At 37.2% G+C, this 14,706-nt stretch overlaps 2 protein-coding genes across 2 annotated transcripts; one reads left to right on the top strand and one right to left on the bottom strand.

Moving 5' to 3' along the window:
• Positions 1 to 124: 124 nt before the first annotated feature.
• LOC116162422 lies at positions 125 to 1,544 on the top strand. Its single transcript, XM_031476037.1, has 2 exons — positions 125 to 790; positions 1,422 to 1,544. Exons 1-2 carry the CDS (start codon positions 125 to 127, stop codon positions 1,542 to 1,544), a joined length of 789 nt encoding a protein of 262 aa, XP_031331897.1.
• Positions 1,545 to 6,216: 4,672 nt separating this feature from the next.
• LOC116161870 (acid phosphatase type 7-like) lies at positions 6,217 to 12,895 on the bottom strand. Its single transcript, XM_031475348.1, has 4 exons — positions 12,442 to 12,895; positions 12,185 to 12,393; positions 7,076 to 7,173; positions 6,217 to 7,025 (listed from the first exon to the last, which is right to left on the bottom strand). Exons 1-4 carry the CDS (start codon positions 12,752 to 12,754, stop codon positions 6,341 to 6,343), a joined length of 1,305 nt encoding a protein of 434 aa, XP_031331208.1. The 5' UTR covers positions 12,755 to 12,895; the 3' UTR covers positions 6,217 to 6,340.
• Between the last annotated feature and the right edge of the window lie 1,811 nt (positions 12,896 to 14,706).

The raw sequence follows: 14,706 nt of genomic DNA, 5'->3' as shown, positions 1-14,706 counted from the left end.
AGGTAATGAAAATCTGTTGCCTAGCAATTAGACGAGAAAAACTGTCAACTAATAAAAATGCGACACCGCATAAGATAAAGAGTGGCTTTGCGCACGTTGTGCGAAGGTACGTCGTGATACGGCGATGGATATCCCAAAGGATGATATTACCTCCTTGATTGCCGAAATTAGACTAATGCGCGAAGATATTAACAGAAACAATCGAGATTTTACTCACGCCCTGAACCAATACTCCGAAATAGTGGAGAAGAATACGAAACTAATCGAAGAAAATTCCAAAAATATAAAAACCCTCATCGAAAGGATGGATGAAATTACCACACATCAAAAAACATTCGCCACGAAATTAAATGAGATTGATGCGTTTAACAACAATTTGGAACAGAAATTGCTATCTAATGTAATCGAAATAGCGGGTGTTCCATTTCAACGAAACGAGAATGTTATTGAACTTGCGAAGAATGTTTTTAAAAAGATAGGCCATGAGGTAGATAGTATTCTAATCGACGACGTTTACCGTACTCGTGGAAACCCAATGACAAAAACACCTGGAGTCATCGTTGTAAGTCTGCTGCGGCGAATCGATAAGAATATTATAATGGAGAAGTACAAAAAGGAAAGGAGGCAAATTTCCAATCGGGACTTAGGCTTTCTGGACGGTGAGGGATCAAATATTTACGTTAATAATAGGTTAACTTACAACAACAAAAAGCTATTAAGAGACGCGAAATTGGTTCAACGCGAAAAGAATCTAAAGTACGTCTGGTTCAACAAGAACTATCAACTTTGTGTAAAAGCGTCCGCAGATAGTGAACCAATAATAATAAAATCCTCTTGTGACATTGCTAAACTTAAATAACTTAAAATGACGAATTTTTCTAAACAGACGTTGCATAAATTTACAAACTATTATATCAAAAACTAAACTTTATGAATCAGTATACCAACAATTCACCACCAAACGAATACATTAAGACAATATTCAAAAATTGTCACAAACATCTGAACATCGCGCATATTAATGTTGAATCACTAGTCGCCCATTGGGAGGAATTCATAAATATATTCAAAGACAATCAGTTGGATCTAATTGCAGCGTCCGAGACTTTCTTGAAACCAGCTTTAAACAGTAGTTTATTTCATTTACCTGGATATAAAATTTTTAGGAACGACAGAATAAATAAAAAGGGTGGTGGAGTGGCAATCTATGTAAACATAAATCTAAAATGTGAGGTTCTTCACGCGTCTGCTAACGGTAACTTTAATAAACCAGAATTTTTCATCTGTTCATTAAAATTTCAATACTAAAAAACAAGACACCAGAGTATCTAAACGATCAGTTCACCTTTTTTCAAAGTAGTACCCGTCAACAAAATAAAGTCCTAGTGCTCCCAACTCATAAAACAGAAGTGTATGCTCAGTCCTTCACGGTGAAAGCTATCAAGCTGTATAACAACTTACCGGAAATCGTTAAAACCACAACTACAGCTGCAGTGTTTAAAAAAAGACTCAAAGACTACTTATTAAACAAGAACGATTACTAGTGACCCAAAGTGTATGAGTTGTTATTGTTATTCACATTTCCCGCAAATCAAATGTATTATTTTGGTAGGGCAATCTATTTCTTTTTCTCAGTTAATTTACCTAGTTAATAATTGTTCTTTATCATTTTTGAACTGTACAATATATATAATGTAATTATTATTGTATGTTTAAGCTCGTGAAGAAGTAAGAGAGGTCTTTTAAGACCTATTCTAAACGAGCTAGATAAAAAATTCAGTCAGTCAGTCAGTCAGTCTCTCTCTCTCTCTCTCTCTCTCTCTCTCTCTCTCTCTCTCTCTCTCTCNTTCTACCCATCTTTTTTTATTTTTTTTTGCACCCAAATTCCTTCTACCTTTCCTTTTTTTACTCGTACCTTTTTTTCCTTCCTTCGTCCGCTCCCCATCTTGCTTTCCTTTTCTTTCTATCTACCTAAATTTCCCCTTTGTTTGTCTTTCTTCCTTTGCATGTATCTATATTACACATACTTTTCAGTTTTTATCCACTTCTCCATTTGCTACACTGTTTACTCTTCTCCAAGTAGGTGTTTTCTAGTCGTCTCTCATTAGTTTCTACATCTTTCCAATCTTCTTCGTCCCCCTATCTTCATTTGTTTTTGTTCCTTCACCAATCTTCACTTCCTTCTCTCTCCTTTTTCATTACCTGTTTTTTGTTTCATTTCCGATCATTCTCTCTCTCTCTCTCTCTCTCTCTCTGCTCCGTTCTTTTATTTCTTCTTTGCTCTACTTCCGTTTTTTCTTACCTCTTTCTTCCTTCGCGTTTCTTGTCCCTTTCGTCACTCTTGCCCTTTTTCCATATACCTAACTCGGTCCACATCTATCTTTATCAGTTCTACTGCTGTACCTGTCATCCCTTTCTTTGTTTCTTTCTACTTTTGATCCCTTTTTTTTATTTTCCTTCTGTTTCTCTCTCCCTCGTTTCTATTTTCCCTCCACCCTCTTTTTCTTCCTTATTCTCTATTCTTCTTTCCTCTTCTTTGATAAGAAGGGATTACAAAGAAAGATCATCTCTTCCTTTTCTTTCCTTTTCTCTTTCCTACACTCCCTTTCCTGCCCCCTTTTTTATTAGGTTCATTTGTCACCTTTACCTCTTCCTCTGCACCTTCCCACCACTCGTTTTTTCTTCCCTTGCCACTCTTGCACCTATTTTCATTTCCTCCCACCTTCTTTCACATCTTCTCAGTGTGCCCCCCTTTCAAATCATTCTTCTATTCCATCTTTTTCAAGCTCTCTCCCCCTCTAAAACTTCCATCTCCATTTCCTCCACATCTTCCTATGCACCTTTTCTATTGCCGCTTCTCCCCACATACCTTTGACCTCCTTCTTTTTTCGCCCCTCCTCCATTTCATTTTACCTTATCCTCCTTCCACTCCCTCTAGGTTTCTTCCTCGCCCATTTTCTCCCTGTCTCTCTTTCCTTCCACATTCTCCTTCTTCGTTTCAATTCTATACATCATTTTTTTGCAAACCTTTTTCCTCCCCTTCGCCCATTTTTCCCTTCTTCTTTATCACTTTTCTTTCGTCCACACCCGTCACGATTTTATCTACTGTCAATTCCGTTTTTTCTTATTTTTGTTTTAGTTCTTTAGATTCTTCGTCTTTTCTTCATCTTCTTTCGTTCACCATTCTTCATCCTTTTTCGTCTTTCTCTTCCACTTTTCGCTCTGCACCCTAATCTTATTCTTAGCCTTTCCCACGTTCTTCTCCTTCCACTACTTCTCTTTCTGTACTCGATTCACACTCTTTTCGTATTTTTGTTTGTCAAACCTTCTTTTCCTTCTAAATATTTTTCCCTTTTTTTCATTTTCAGCAATTTACACTTCACTCCCTCTTCATTTTTTTTTCTTCTTTATTTACTTTCTCGATTCTCTTCTCTCTTCTCTTCCCAATCTTTCCTAATTCACTTGTTCTCTCTCTTCACACATATACACTCTACAATTTTTGGTCTATTATCTTTTCCTCTCTCTCAAGTCTATCTTTTTTTCCTTCCCTTTATTCTCCTTTTTCCTATTTTCCCCCCTTTTCTTTCGTATTACCTCTCTTGATTTCCTTTTCCTTTCTCCCCTTCTCTTTATTTTTTTTTATTACCGCACTTATACCTTTTATGTCTTTTTTCCCCTCTGAAATCTGCCCTTTATTTTTTCCTTTTTCTTTTACTTTACATCTTTTCATTTTTGCCCACCGTTCTCCCGCTTCTCCTCACACTTCCCTCTTCTTTATTGTCCCACTATGTTTCTCCATATCTCTCTGCACTCAATCTTGCTTTTCTTCTCATACTTTCATCTTTATAATCTTTTTATTTGACTCACCACATTTCCTTCCATTTTCCTTTACTTCATTCTAATCCACGCCCTATGGGTTTCCTGCCCACTCCATTTTCCCCTTCTTACTCTTCTTTTTTCTCCAGACCCTTTTCTTTCTTTTATCCCTTTTGTACGTTTCTCTTTATTACATTTTCTTCTATGTCGTCGATTCTCTTCACATTTTTTTATGTACTGCCATCTTTTCTTCTTCCTCTTTTTATACTTTCTATATCTTCTTTCTCTGAGACCCTTTTTTCTATCCTCCCACTTCACTTTCCCTCTATCCATTGCTCACTTTTTCTTTCTCTTTGGTTTCTGTTGTCCACTTCGCCCTCCTCTTACGCTTCACCCTTTACCCTCTACTATTTATTTTGCTGTAGTCGTTCTTTCCTGCTTTCTTTCCTTTTTTCCCTTGCAAATCATTCTCCTCATCCTGCTTCTTCTGTCCCCTTTCTTGCTTCTCCTATCTACTTCACACTTTCTACTCTCTTCGAAAATCTTTTCTTGTTTCTTTCTCTCCCTTTCCTAAACGCCTTTTTCTTAGTTTCGTTATTCCTTCTTCTTGTTCACTAACACACTCTAATACTCCCTCTTCTCTATTAAGTACAATGTTCAGCCTCCTCTGCGCATTTCCCTTTTTTAGTCATATCCTATCTCTTTTTCTGCGCCTTTTCGTTTTACCATCTTTTCCGTGCCATTTTTCTGTTTTCCTTATTCTCCTTCTTCTTCCTTTTCTTGTTATACTTCTTCCTTCCCCATCTACTTCACACACTTCGCTTTGCTTTTCTATATTTTTTTCTCTCGTATTTCTCCGTCCTTCTCAATTCCCCTCCTCTCCCCCTTTATTTTTCTTTCTTATTTACCCTCTAGACTTTACTGCGTTTTTATTCGCTTCTCTACTTACTACCCTGTTCGCTTTTCCCCACGTAATTCCCTTTTCCAGTTTTTCACTCTTTCCTGTCGTAACGTCTTTCTCTCTCCTGATTATATGTTTTTATTTCTTCTTAGTTTAGCAGTTCCCAACATTTGTTCTGTGCTCTTCCTTCTTTCCCATCCCTATCATACTCACCCTCTGCTGCGCCCCATCGTTTATAACTTCCTCTTTCCTTTCTTCCCTCTCACCCCATAGCTATCTGTTTACATCTGTCTTTACCACTTCCGCTGCTGTTCTCTTCACTCCTTTTTCCATTTACCTTCTTTTTTTCCTTTCACTTATGATCTCAACCCTCCACGCCGTTTTCTTCCTCTTCTGCTCTTCTGAAACCATTCTTTTCTTTGTCCGTCTTCTGTATTTTTGAATCCACCACTAACTATGTCCTTTTTCCTTCCTTCGAATACATCCGGTGTCCGGTTTCTTTAATTGCGCATATTATTGAGTAAACAAGTAAACAGGGCTCCTTTCCTCTTTCCTCTCTATCACACTTCTGTACCTTGTCAATTTTCCCCTATTCTTCTTTTTTCTTTTCCCTCCTCCATCTTAATTTCCCATTTCTTCATTTTATTCACAGCCCACATTCGTTTTCTCGGAGTCTACTTCCTTTTCTTACCCATTTCTTCCCCCTATTTTTCGCCCTTTCTCACCTTTTTTCTATTCCCTCTCAAATTCTCTTTTCGGTCACATTTTCTCATCCTCCTTCTAAACCCCATTGCCTTAATTCTTTTCTTTTTTCTTTCACTTTATCCTCCCCTTCTTGTTTTTTTCCAACTCTATTATCTTCTCTTTGCTTTTTTTTACATTTTTTTTCTTTCTGCTTGAAGATTCTCCCTCTTTTCGACTTCACTCCCCCCAAATCTCGTGCCGTTAAATCATTTTCCTTCTTTGTGTGTAATGTTTCCTTTTTTTTCTCTTCCACTCTGATTTCTTTTCTCCATTCTCATTTTCTTTTTTCTCTCTCGCGCTCCTGACTCTTTACGTCCTTTTCATTGGACCCTTTTCCAATTCCTGACTCCTTTACACTTTCTGAAGTCCTTTTCTCTATCATACCAGATAATCTGTGCCTCCACTTTATTTTCTTACACTATTCTCTTTGTACCTACTCTTCACTTTCTACCTTTAACTGCCTCCTTTTCTAATTCATTCACTTCGTCCTTATGCTTGTCCTCTACTTTTCCTTTCTTTCTCCTGTGTCTATTCTTACCTCCACCTTTTCGAATCTGCTTTATACTCTTTCTCCCTTTAAATATTTTTCTTTCTTCTTCTTCCTCCTTAGCACTTCTCACTTCACTCTCTCTTATCCCCATATGCACTCATTTCTCTATTTACCAAGACCCTTGTTTGTTATTTGGGGAGTAAAAAATACACATTTTCATTTTTGTGGTGTCAAAAACGTCAGCACCTTTTCAAAGCTTCTATCGGATGGAGTAATAACGACAACGTCTTTATTTAATAAAAGATGACTACCTACCTACTTCATCACTTAATCTTAGAGTTAACAATGCTGTTAAATTAAACTATGCCACAATTAAATTAAACTAATTACTAGAAAGTACGTTTGTTCTGTATAATCCAAAACGAGTCGATCACAGCGCCACCTTGATCATCGGACACTTGCTCGAAGTACAGGTGCGTCTTATTGTAGGCCTTCATGCGCGTATAGCCGTAGTCTGTGCTTCTGAACGCCGACCAGTAGGGCTTATCGTTGTCGAAGTGCGAGTGGTTCTCCTTGCAGCCGGCCGAACCGGTGATGATATGTACCGGAGCGAGGGGGTTGAGATAGGGTTGATCGTAGGTACCGTTGAATATTTTAAAATCGTAGATGGGCCACAGTCGCTCGTAGGAGTGCTGGTGCGCCCAGATGAGCACGTCGACCTTGTTATCGTAGAAGAGCTTCTCCAAGCCGAACATGTGAAAGAAGGGGATTCCGACCCGCGTAAAGGTGCTGTTATGCGCGCAATCCGCCGGATCGGTGTTGCTGCAGTACATCGGACGATGGCCCATCACGATGATCCACGGCCGTTCCCTTCGGTTCTTCGGATCGGTCGCCTCCCTGAGATCGTTCTCGAGCCACTCGTACTGGAACACCAGGGACTTGATGCCGTAGTTTAGGAAGTAGTAGACCTCGGTCGAAATCGAGATGATGTGTAGGGGGCCCATGTTAAAGCTGAACATTAGATTCTCAGTATCGCCGGGCATGTTGAAGCGCATTTTGTAATGGCTGAAGTTACTGAAACGAAAGCGGTCAGTGGCGGAGTCATCAGGGGGGAAATTGCGTACTATCGCTCCTCGTGGTTGCCGACGCACGTCATGTATGGCACGTAGGCGGCAATCGGCTCGATTAGTTTCATGAACTTGTCCCCGACGACTCCATTATGCTGAAAGAATACATCAATGCAAAAATAGAGATAAGAAAAATAACACAGGTACAAAGTGGGAACCATGTGGCACTCCCCCACGCACGGACTGACAACAGTTAAATGCGAGTAAAAGTCTACCTAAATTGAACGTACTCAGTGACAGTGTTGGTCAGCAAGACAAACATTCCCACATTTATAACAATTAAAGATTCATACACTAATAAATGATAAAGATTTCAGGAAAAATTCGTGAAGATCTTCAGTAATATTATAGCTTTTGAGAACATTTTTTTGAAAGGATGCAGGAAGTTCGAGTAAAAGACTTCGGAAAGTTGAAAATCTAAAGAATATTCCGAGGTTTCCGAAAAAATCCGAAAAATTCGGATTTTGGGTTGGTTCAGAGAGAGAGAGAGGAAATATTTTGGAGACGAGGATTTCCATATATAGGGAAGATTTGAAAGAGAAGGGTATTTCTAGAAGGGCGATGGGAACAGTGTTATAGACAATAGTGAGAGAATTTTGGAAAAAAACATTTTTCATCGGGCGTACGTAATGGAAACCACCCACATACGAAAGGGACAATTCTCCTTATACAATACCCCCACCCCTCTCTCTTCAATCAAAGACGGGTAGCCATAGATATAACGACAGTGATGAGATGGTTTACCCATGAATTTTAAAATCAATATTTAAATTCTTCACTGGGGCAACTATTTCCGTAAAAATATGAAAAAACGACCTCCATAAGAAGCTGATATTTCTTCAAAAGTAGCTCTCCTTAAATAACCCCCCCCCCCCCTTTCAGTTACAAAATAAGTTGTATAGCGTGTTACCCATGAACTTTAAAATAGTATTTACATTTTTCATTAGGAGCAACTGCCTCCGCAAGGGAAACATATCACTCCACAAGAAATCAAGAAATAGAAATATTTTTTAATTTTTTTTAGAATTTCTTAGAACTTTTCTTGAATTCTTTTTCCGAACGCACACGCCCAAGTAGGTAATCATTATTTTATACATTTTTTAGAATTTTCTAGGATTTTAAAGAATTTCTTGGAATTCCTTTTAGAATTCTACTGCTGTACACTACTGGCATTTGGTAGAAGTTTCTAGAATTTTTAAAATATTTTAGAATTATTTAAACTTTTCTTGAATTATTTAATTTTTTTAGAACTTTTCTTGAATTTCTAGAATTTTTTCAGAAGTTCTAGAAATTTCTGTTATAACTTTAGTGTGCACATAATTTGAAGTGGTTTACCGAAGGGGAGAATCACTGTCAAATTTTGGCGTACACACTACACTACTAGCATTTTGTAAAATTTTTAAGTACTTTAACACTTTTAGAATTTTTTAGAACTCTTGAATTATTTATTTTTTTATAGAACTTTTCTTGAATTTTCTAAAAAAATTTCCGAGCGCACACGCCCACGTAATTATTATTATATACATTTTTTTTCTCGAATTTTTTACAATTTCTTGGAATTTCTTTTAGAATTCTAGCTTACACAAAATTTAAAGTGGTTTACCCCACGGTGAAAGTTTATGTAGAATTTTGCTGTACACTACTGGCATTTTGTAGAAGTTTCTAGAATTTTTAAAAAATTTAAAAATTTGTTGAGAATTTTCTAGAATTTTTTTAGAATTTCTTGGAATTTCTTTTAAAATTTTTGTGTACATAAACTTTGAAGTGGTTTATCCTAAGGGGAAAATCACTGTAGAATTTTGCTGTACACTACTGGCATGTTGTAAAAGTTTCTAGAAGTGGTAAAATATTTTAGAATTTTTTAAAAATTTTCTAGAATTTTTTAAAACTTTTCTTGAATTATTTAAACAGTTTTTAAAATTGTTTTCCGAACGTACACGCACTCATAATTATCATTCTATACATTTTCTAGAATTTTCTAGAATTTTTTTTAGAATTTCTAGGCATTCCTTTTAGGATTTTAGTGTACACAAAAATTGAAGTAGTTTACCGGAGGGGAAAATGACTGTGAATTTTGGCGTCCACTACTAGCATTTAATTTTCTAGAATTTATTTTTAGGTACTTTAACATTTTTTTAGATTTTTCTAGAATTCTTTAGAATTTCTTGGACTTTCTATTAGTGTACCCAAAATTTGAAGTGGTTTCCCCTAAGGAGAAATTCACTGTAGAATTTTGTTCACTACTGACATTTTGTAGAAGTTTGTAGAATTTTTAAAATATTTTGGAAATTTTTTAGAACTTTCTAGAATTGTTTACAACTTTTCCTGAATTATTTAAAAATTTCTTTAAATTTTTCTTGAATTTTCTATAACTTTTTTCGAACGCACACGCACATGTAATTATTTTTATACATTTTTTAAAACTTTCTAGATCTTTCAGAATTTTAGTGTACACAAAAATTGAAGTAGTTTACCGGAAGGGAAGATCACTGTTGAATTTTGGCGTACACTACTAGCTTTTAATTCTCTAGAATTAATTTTTAGGTACGTTAACACTTTTTTAGATTTGTCTAGAATTTTTTAGAATTTGTTAGAATTTTGTAGAATTTTCTAGAATTTTTCAGGTACTTTCACATTTTTTTTTAGAATTTTTTAGAATTGTTTAGAACTTCTCTTAAATTATTTAGTTTTTTTAGAACTTTTCTTGAATTTTCTAGAATTTTTTCCGAAGGCACACGCATACGTAATCATTATTTTATACATTTTTTAGAATTTTCTAGGATTTTTTAAAAATTTCTTGGAATTTCTTTTAGCATTTCTAGCGTATACAAAATTTGAAGTGTTTTACCCCAAGGGAAAAATCACTGTAGAATTTTGCTGTACACTACTGGCATTTTGAAGAAGTTTCTAGAATTTTAAAAACATTTTAAAATTTTTTAGAATTTTCGAGAGAATTTTGTGGAACTTTTTAGAACTTTTCTTGAATTATTTAGAATTTTTAGAGCTTTTCGTGAATTATTTGGAATTTTTTCCGAACGCACACGCACACGTAATTATTATTTTATAACTTTTTTAGAATTTTCTAGAATTTTTGTAGAATTTCATAGAATTTCTTTTAGAATGTTTGCGTACACAAAATTTGAAGTGGTTTATCTGAGCAACTGCCTACTAACTGTGAGGGAAAACCACACCCAAAAAAATGAAAATTGTCCTTCCCTCTCCTTGCGAGCAGATATCCATTAAGTGGAAAAACCACCCCATAGGAAACGAAAATACGAAATACCCTTCCACATTTGAGGGATTCTTGGGACAATTGGAGAATTCTTGGTGTTTTATCCATTCATTCCAAATGATCTCATTTGCCATTGGGGTGAAGTGTCTCCAGTATGTGGAAAAAACACCCACAAAAAACCAAAAAAAGCACAGATTTAGTTTGTTCTATTTGAATTTCTATCTCAGTGCTGTCTTTACTTTTAAAAATTTCGTAAACGGGTAATTTTCTTGCTTAAATTTGTCGCTTTTGGAAATTATTCAATTTAGATGAGGCGTTAGAAGTAAGACACATCTGGTCGTTTGCGATAAGAAGATTCGTTCTCAGGCGAAAATTTATTAACGCACGTGTTTTATCTGGAGGAGCTTATTTGATGGTGGAAGTGGTGTCTCCTCAAATACTGTAGACAACACGAAAATGGCGGTTGCGCCGGTTAGTTTTCGCGATCGCCGGCTGAAAAGCGTGCCCATACTAAATTAGGGGCAGTCAGCCTTACTTGTTCGTTGAAAAATTCGCTAAAACCACCGAAAAAATGATCATTCAAAAGTACCCGTTTCCTGTTACCACCCCCTTTCCTATTTTAAAAGATGGGTTTCTATGGATGATCGTTGCATGGTGCTTAATCCATCAACTTTAAAACAATATTCACATGTTCCATTGAGAGTAACTGCAACTGTTTCCTGTTTGTGAGAAAAACAACTCCAGAAGAAACAAAAACTTAAAAATGTCTCTCCTTGTAACGGTAGCTCTAAATTTGGATTTATTTATTGATATTTTTATAGAGATAGGTAAAGTTGCAATTTTTTTAGGTTTCAAGGGTTTACAGGGTGTTGAAATTAAGAGAGTAAATTTGTATTTGGTGGAATCAAACATTCTCCTTTCTGCGTTTTTGATTTCTCTAGAGCATTGTTTTTGTTGTTTGGAGACGAGATGCGGTTGTAATTGGAGCTAAAGCGGGTTTCTTAATTTAGTCTCATCTACTCCAAACCACAAAATGAGCACGAGATCATTTCAGTATCGTGGAAAGTACAATTTTATTTAATTGGTAGTGCAGAAATAAAGAAATCGAATCGAAAAGTAAAGAAGGGCGAGTCATTGATAAGAAGCCATTTTGTCTATGGTAGGGATCCTTGCGAAGAGATTTTTGGGATGTGTTCGGTTTTGGGTCACGACGTAGTTAGTACGTGGTTCAAAATTTTAGCTTTACTTCGAGCTAAAATTGTGGCTTGCTCTAATTCTCAAACGGCAGGATTAAAAAAAAACATTTGCGGTTTCTGAAAATCCGCTGAAGAAGTTTTTCCAAAAGGCAACTCCGTTAATTACTAAAACATTTTCAAGTTCACTTAGAAAGTCAAAATAGTGTTTCAAGAAGGGAAGTTCAACCCCTTATATGCAAAAGAGCCTGCTGCACCCCTTACACCCCCTCCTCAATTAAAAAATGTTTTCCACTTACACGAACTGACAAATTTTTGTGAAGCAACTCCATGTTAGTGGGGAAGATCACCCCCAAAAGAAACGATTATTCAAAAGTACTTGCTCTCTTACTTAAACTCTTATTTAAACGATGGACAGCTATTACCCATTCCCCTCCATTTAGGGATGAAAATGAACAGAACTGCCACTTTTCTATTTTAGGCGCGTGTGAGAGATTTGTGGTGGGAGGAAGAGGAATGATAAAAATCACCCCTTCCCCCGGAGGTTAATAAGGCCTCTACGTGGTTATAAATGGACACATTCAAGAGAACACGTTCGCAAATCTATAAACACATTTTTCTGGAAGTGATCAATAAAGGATGCGGTTACCGCCATCTAGCGGCCAATTAAGTATACCTTACCGAATTCATATCGTACGCGAAATCCCCGACATGTAAAATAGCGTCGTACATGCCTCGGTGCGTATCCTCCTCCAACCTCGCCAAGGACTGCGCGTTTTCCAAGCCCATATCGCCGAAAATCGCCAAGCTCGGTTGCCAGCGTTCGACGACAGGTGGCGTCCTGAACAGAAACTCGTTCGACCAACCAAATCGACTACCCACATGGTACACTGTTTGAAAAAACGTAAATAGCAGCCGCGCGATCTCATTTCGCTTACCGTACACGGTAGAAGGTCGAAGGTTCTTCAGGGTGACCGAGTGAACGTATTGGGAACGTCCCTTGCGACCTCCGTCGGTGAAGAGTCTGGAGGAGCCGGCGGCCGTGTAGTTCAAAGATTGAAAACCGGTGCCGTATTCGACGATAGATTCCTTTGTGTCGCCGACCGTCGACCAGGTCGCGACTATTTCGTAAACGCTATCGCCGTACGCTATGTGCACCTGCTCGGGTTGCATTGGTACATGGTTTGTGATTGGCACAATCTTGCAGTTTATGCATACTGCGGAGGATAGTACCAGTAAAAATCGCCACATTTCGCACACTAACTACTGAAACGGAGTGCCAGTGTAAACAACTGCTACTTATCACTGACCTTTATTTGTTTACAGATGCAATCGTTGGACATTGACTCGAGAATTAAACAATCAACACAAAAAGACGCGCACCAAATGCGCAACCTTTGTGTTTATAATTAGTTAGAAAGTTGACGTAAATGCCGCTAGATGGCGGTGATAGTAAATTATCAATCGTTACAAGTTCGAAATACCACCCACAGATTGCACTTGTTTTGATTGTTTGGCACTAGAAACGAGAAAAATGAATGTAAACTATTAATTGCACACCCACCCTACCATACGCACTTCACAACCCTCTTTAGCTTCTTTCTCTTTATTTTCTTTTCAAATTTCTTTACGTCGCTTTGAAGCTTCATTTGTTTCACACCACTTCCTTTTCCCTTTTCAACGTCTTCTAGATCTCTGATCCTTTTCCTCTTTCCCTTTTTTCATCCTTTTTTCGCTTTCTCCATTTTACTACCATTCTTCCTCTTCTCCTCACATACCTTCGACTTCCTTCTTTTTGACCCCCCTTTTCATTTTACCTTCTTTTACTTTTACTCACTCTGTTCTTTCATTCTTACTCTACCTTACCCTTTTTTCCTTATTCTTCCTCTTCTTGGCCTCACTTCTTTATTTTTTACCTCTTCCTTCTACACCCCTTTTTTCTAAACCTTTTTCTTCTCTTGGCCCTTCGTTCCGTTCTTCGTTATCATTCCCCTTTCCTCCACACCCATCACGTTTTTTTCATCTACTGCAATTTTTTGGTTTACTTTTTTACATTCCTCTTTTGTCTTTAGTTCTTTCTCGTCTTTGTCTTCCACTACACCCTTTTTAAACCTTGGACCCCGTTCTCTGTTTTTTTCTTTTCCGCCTTCTTCTCGATTCTTACCTTCCTAGCCTCCCTGGTCTTTCCCATCATCACTCGTTTATTTCTTTTCACAAATCTTCGCTTCTTTCTCTTCTCCCTTTTTATTATATGTTTTTTTTCGTTCTAATCATTCCCACTTTCTGCTCTGTCCTCTCCCTTCTTTTTTCTTGGCCCCTTTCGTTTTTCTTCCACCTTCCTTCTCAGTTCTTATCCCTACCTCATTTCTTTGTCCCCTTTCCATATACATAACGATCTCTCCAACTTTCACTTTCTATCCTCCATATTCTTTCACTTTCTGTCACCTCCTCAACCTTATCACTTTTTCTTCTTTGGTATTACTCCCATCACCTTATTCTCTATCTTTCCCTCTACTCTCCATTCTTTATCTTCTTCAAGTTCTCTAAACGCATTTCTATCTCCTCCCACTTTATCCCTTTCTTTCCCTACCCTGTGTACTCACCAGTATCTTTCCGTTCATCATTCCGCAGTTACCTCTTTTCAATGTTCACCATTCTCTCATTTTGCTTCTCTTTTCAGCAATATAATGTTTCTTCTTCTCTTTGTTCTCCTTTTCCCCTCTTTAGTACATTCCCTCCTTCCGCTGCACCCCATATATCAACTCCTATTTTCGTTTATTTATATGCGCTTACTTTCCTTCTTTTACTTTCTTCTATTCCGTCCTTTTCCTTCTACTTTCCTTCTTTTTCCCACCCGTGACTCATTCTCCACACCTCTCTTTTCTTCCTTCCCTTTCTTGCTTCACACTCTTCGTTCTCCTTATGAAATCCTTTCTCATTTTTTTCCTCTGTCTAAACCCCTTTGTTCCTCTAAATATTTTTCCCGTTCTTCTTATTCTTGTTTACCATTACACACTACAGTCCTTCTACTACCCTTCTTTCCGTATTTCCATTTTCTAGTCGTCGCCCTTCTCCTTTTCGGCTACTCTTTACTCGATTTTTCTGTTCTTCTTACATACCTGGCTCTCCTCACTCTTCCTTCTTTCCTTCCCCTTCTGCTTCCGCTTATCGACTTCGCGCATTCCGCTTCGTTTTACTGTATT

Source organism: Photinus pyralis, unplaced genomic scaffold, assembly GCF_008802855.1.
Source record: "Photinus pyralis isolate 1611_PpyrPB1 unplaced genomic scaffold, Ppyr1.3 Ppyr1.4_LG10, whole genome shotgun sequence".
Lineage (NCBI taxonomy): Eukaryota > Metazoa > Arthropoda > Insecta > Coleoptera > Lampyridae > Photinus > Photinus pyralis.
This window is presented reverse-complemented; position numbering and strand designations above follow the sequence as displayed.

Excerpts from the sequence above, each read along its gene's own strand:
- LOC116162422 (XM_031476037.1), top strand. The coding sequence starts at position 125 with ATGGATATCCCAAAGGATGATATTACCTCCTTGATTGCCGAAATTAGA. Across the intron at positions 791-1,421 it reads ACAAGAACTATCAACTTTGT|TCCTTCACGGTGAAAGCTAT; the intron begins GTAAAAGCGTCC and ends GTGTATGCTCAG.
- LOC116161870 (XM_031475348.1), bottom strand. The coding sequence starts at position 12,754 with ATGTGGCGATTTTTACTGGTACTATCCTCCGCAGTATGCATAAACTGC. Across the intron at positions 12,394-12,441 it reads TCGACCTTCTACCGTGTACG|TGTACCATGTGGGTAGTCGA; the intron begins GTAAGCGAAATG and ends TTTTTCAAACAG. Across the intron at positions 7,026-7,075 it reads GGCAACCACGAGGAGCGATA|TAACTTCAGCCATTACAAAA; the intron begins GTACGCAATTTC and ends CTTTCGTTTCAG.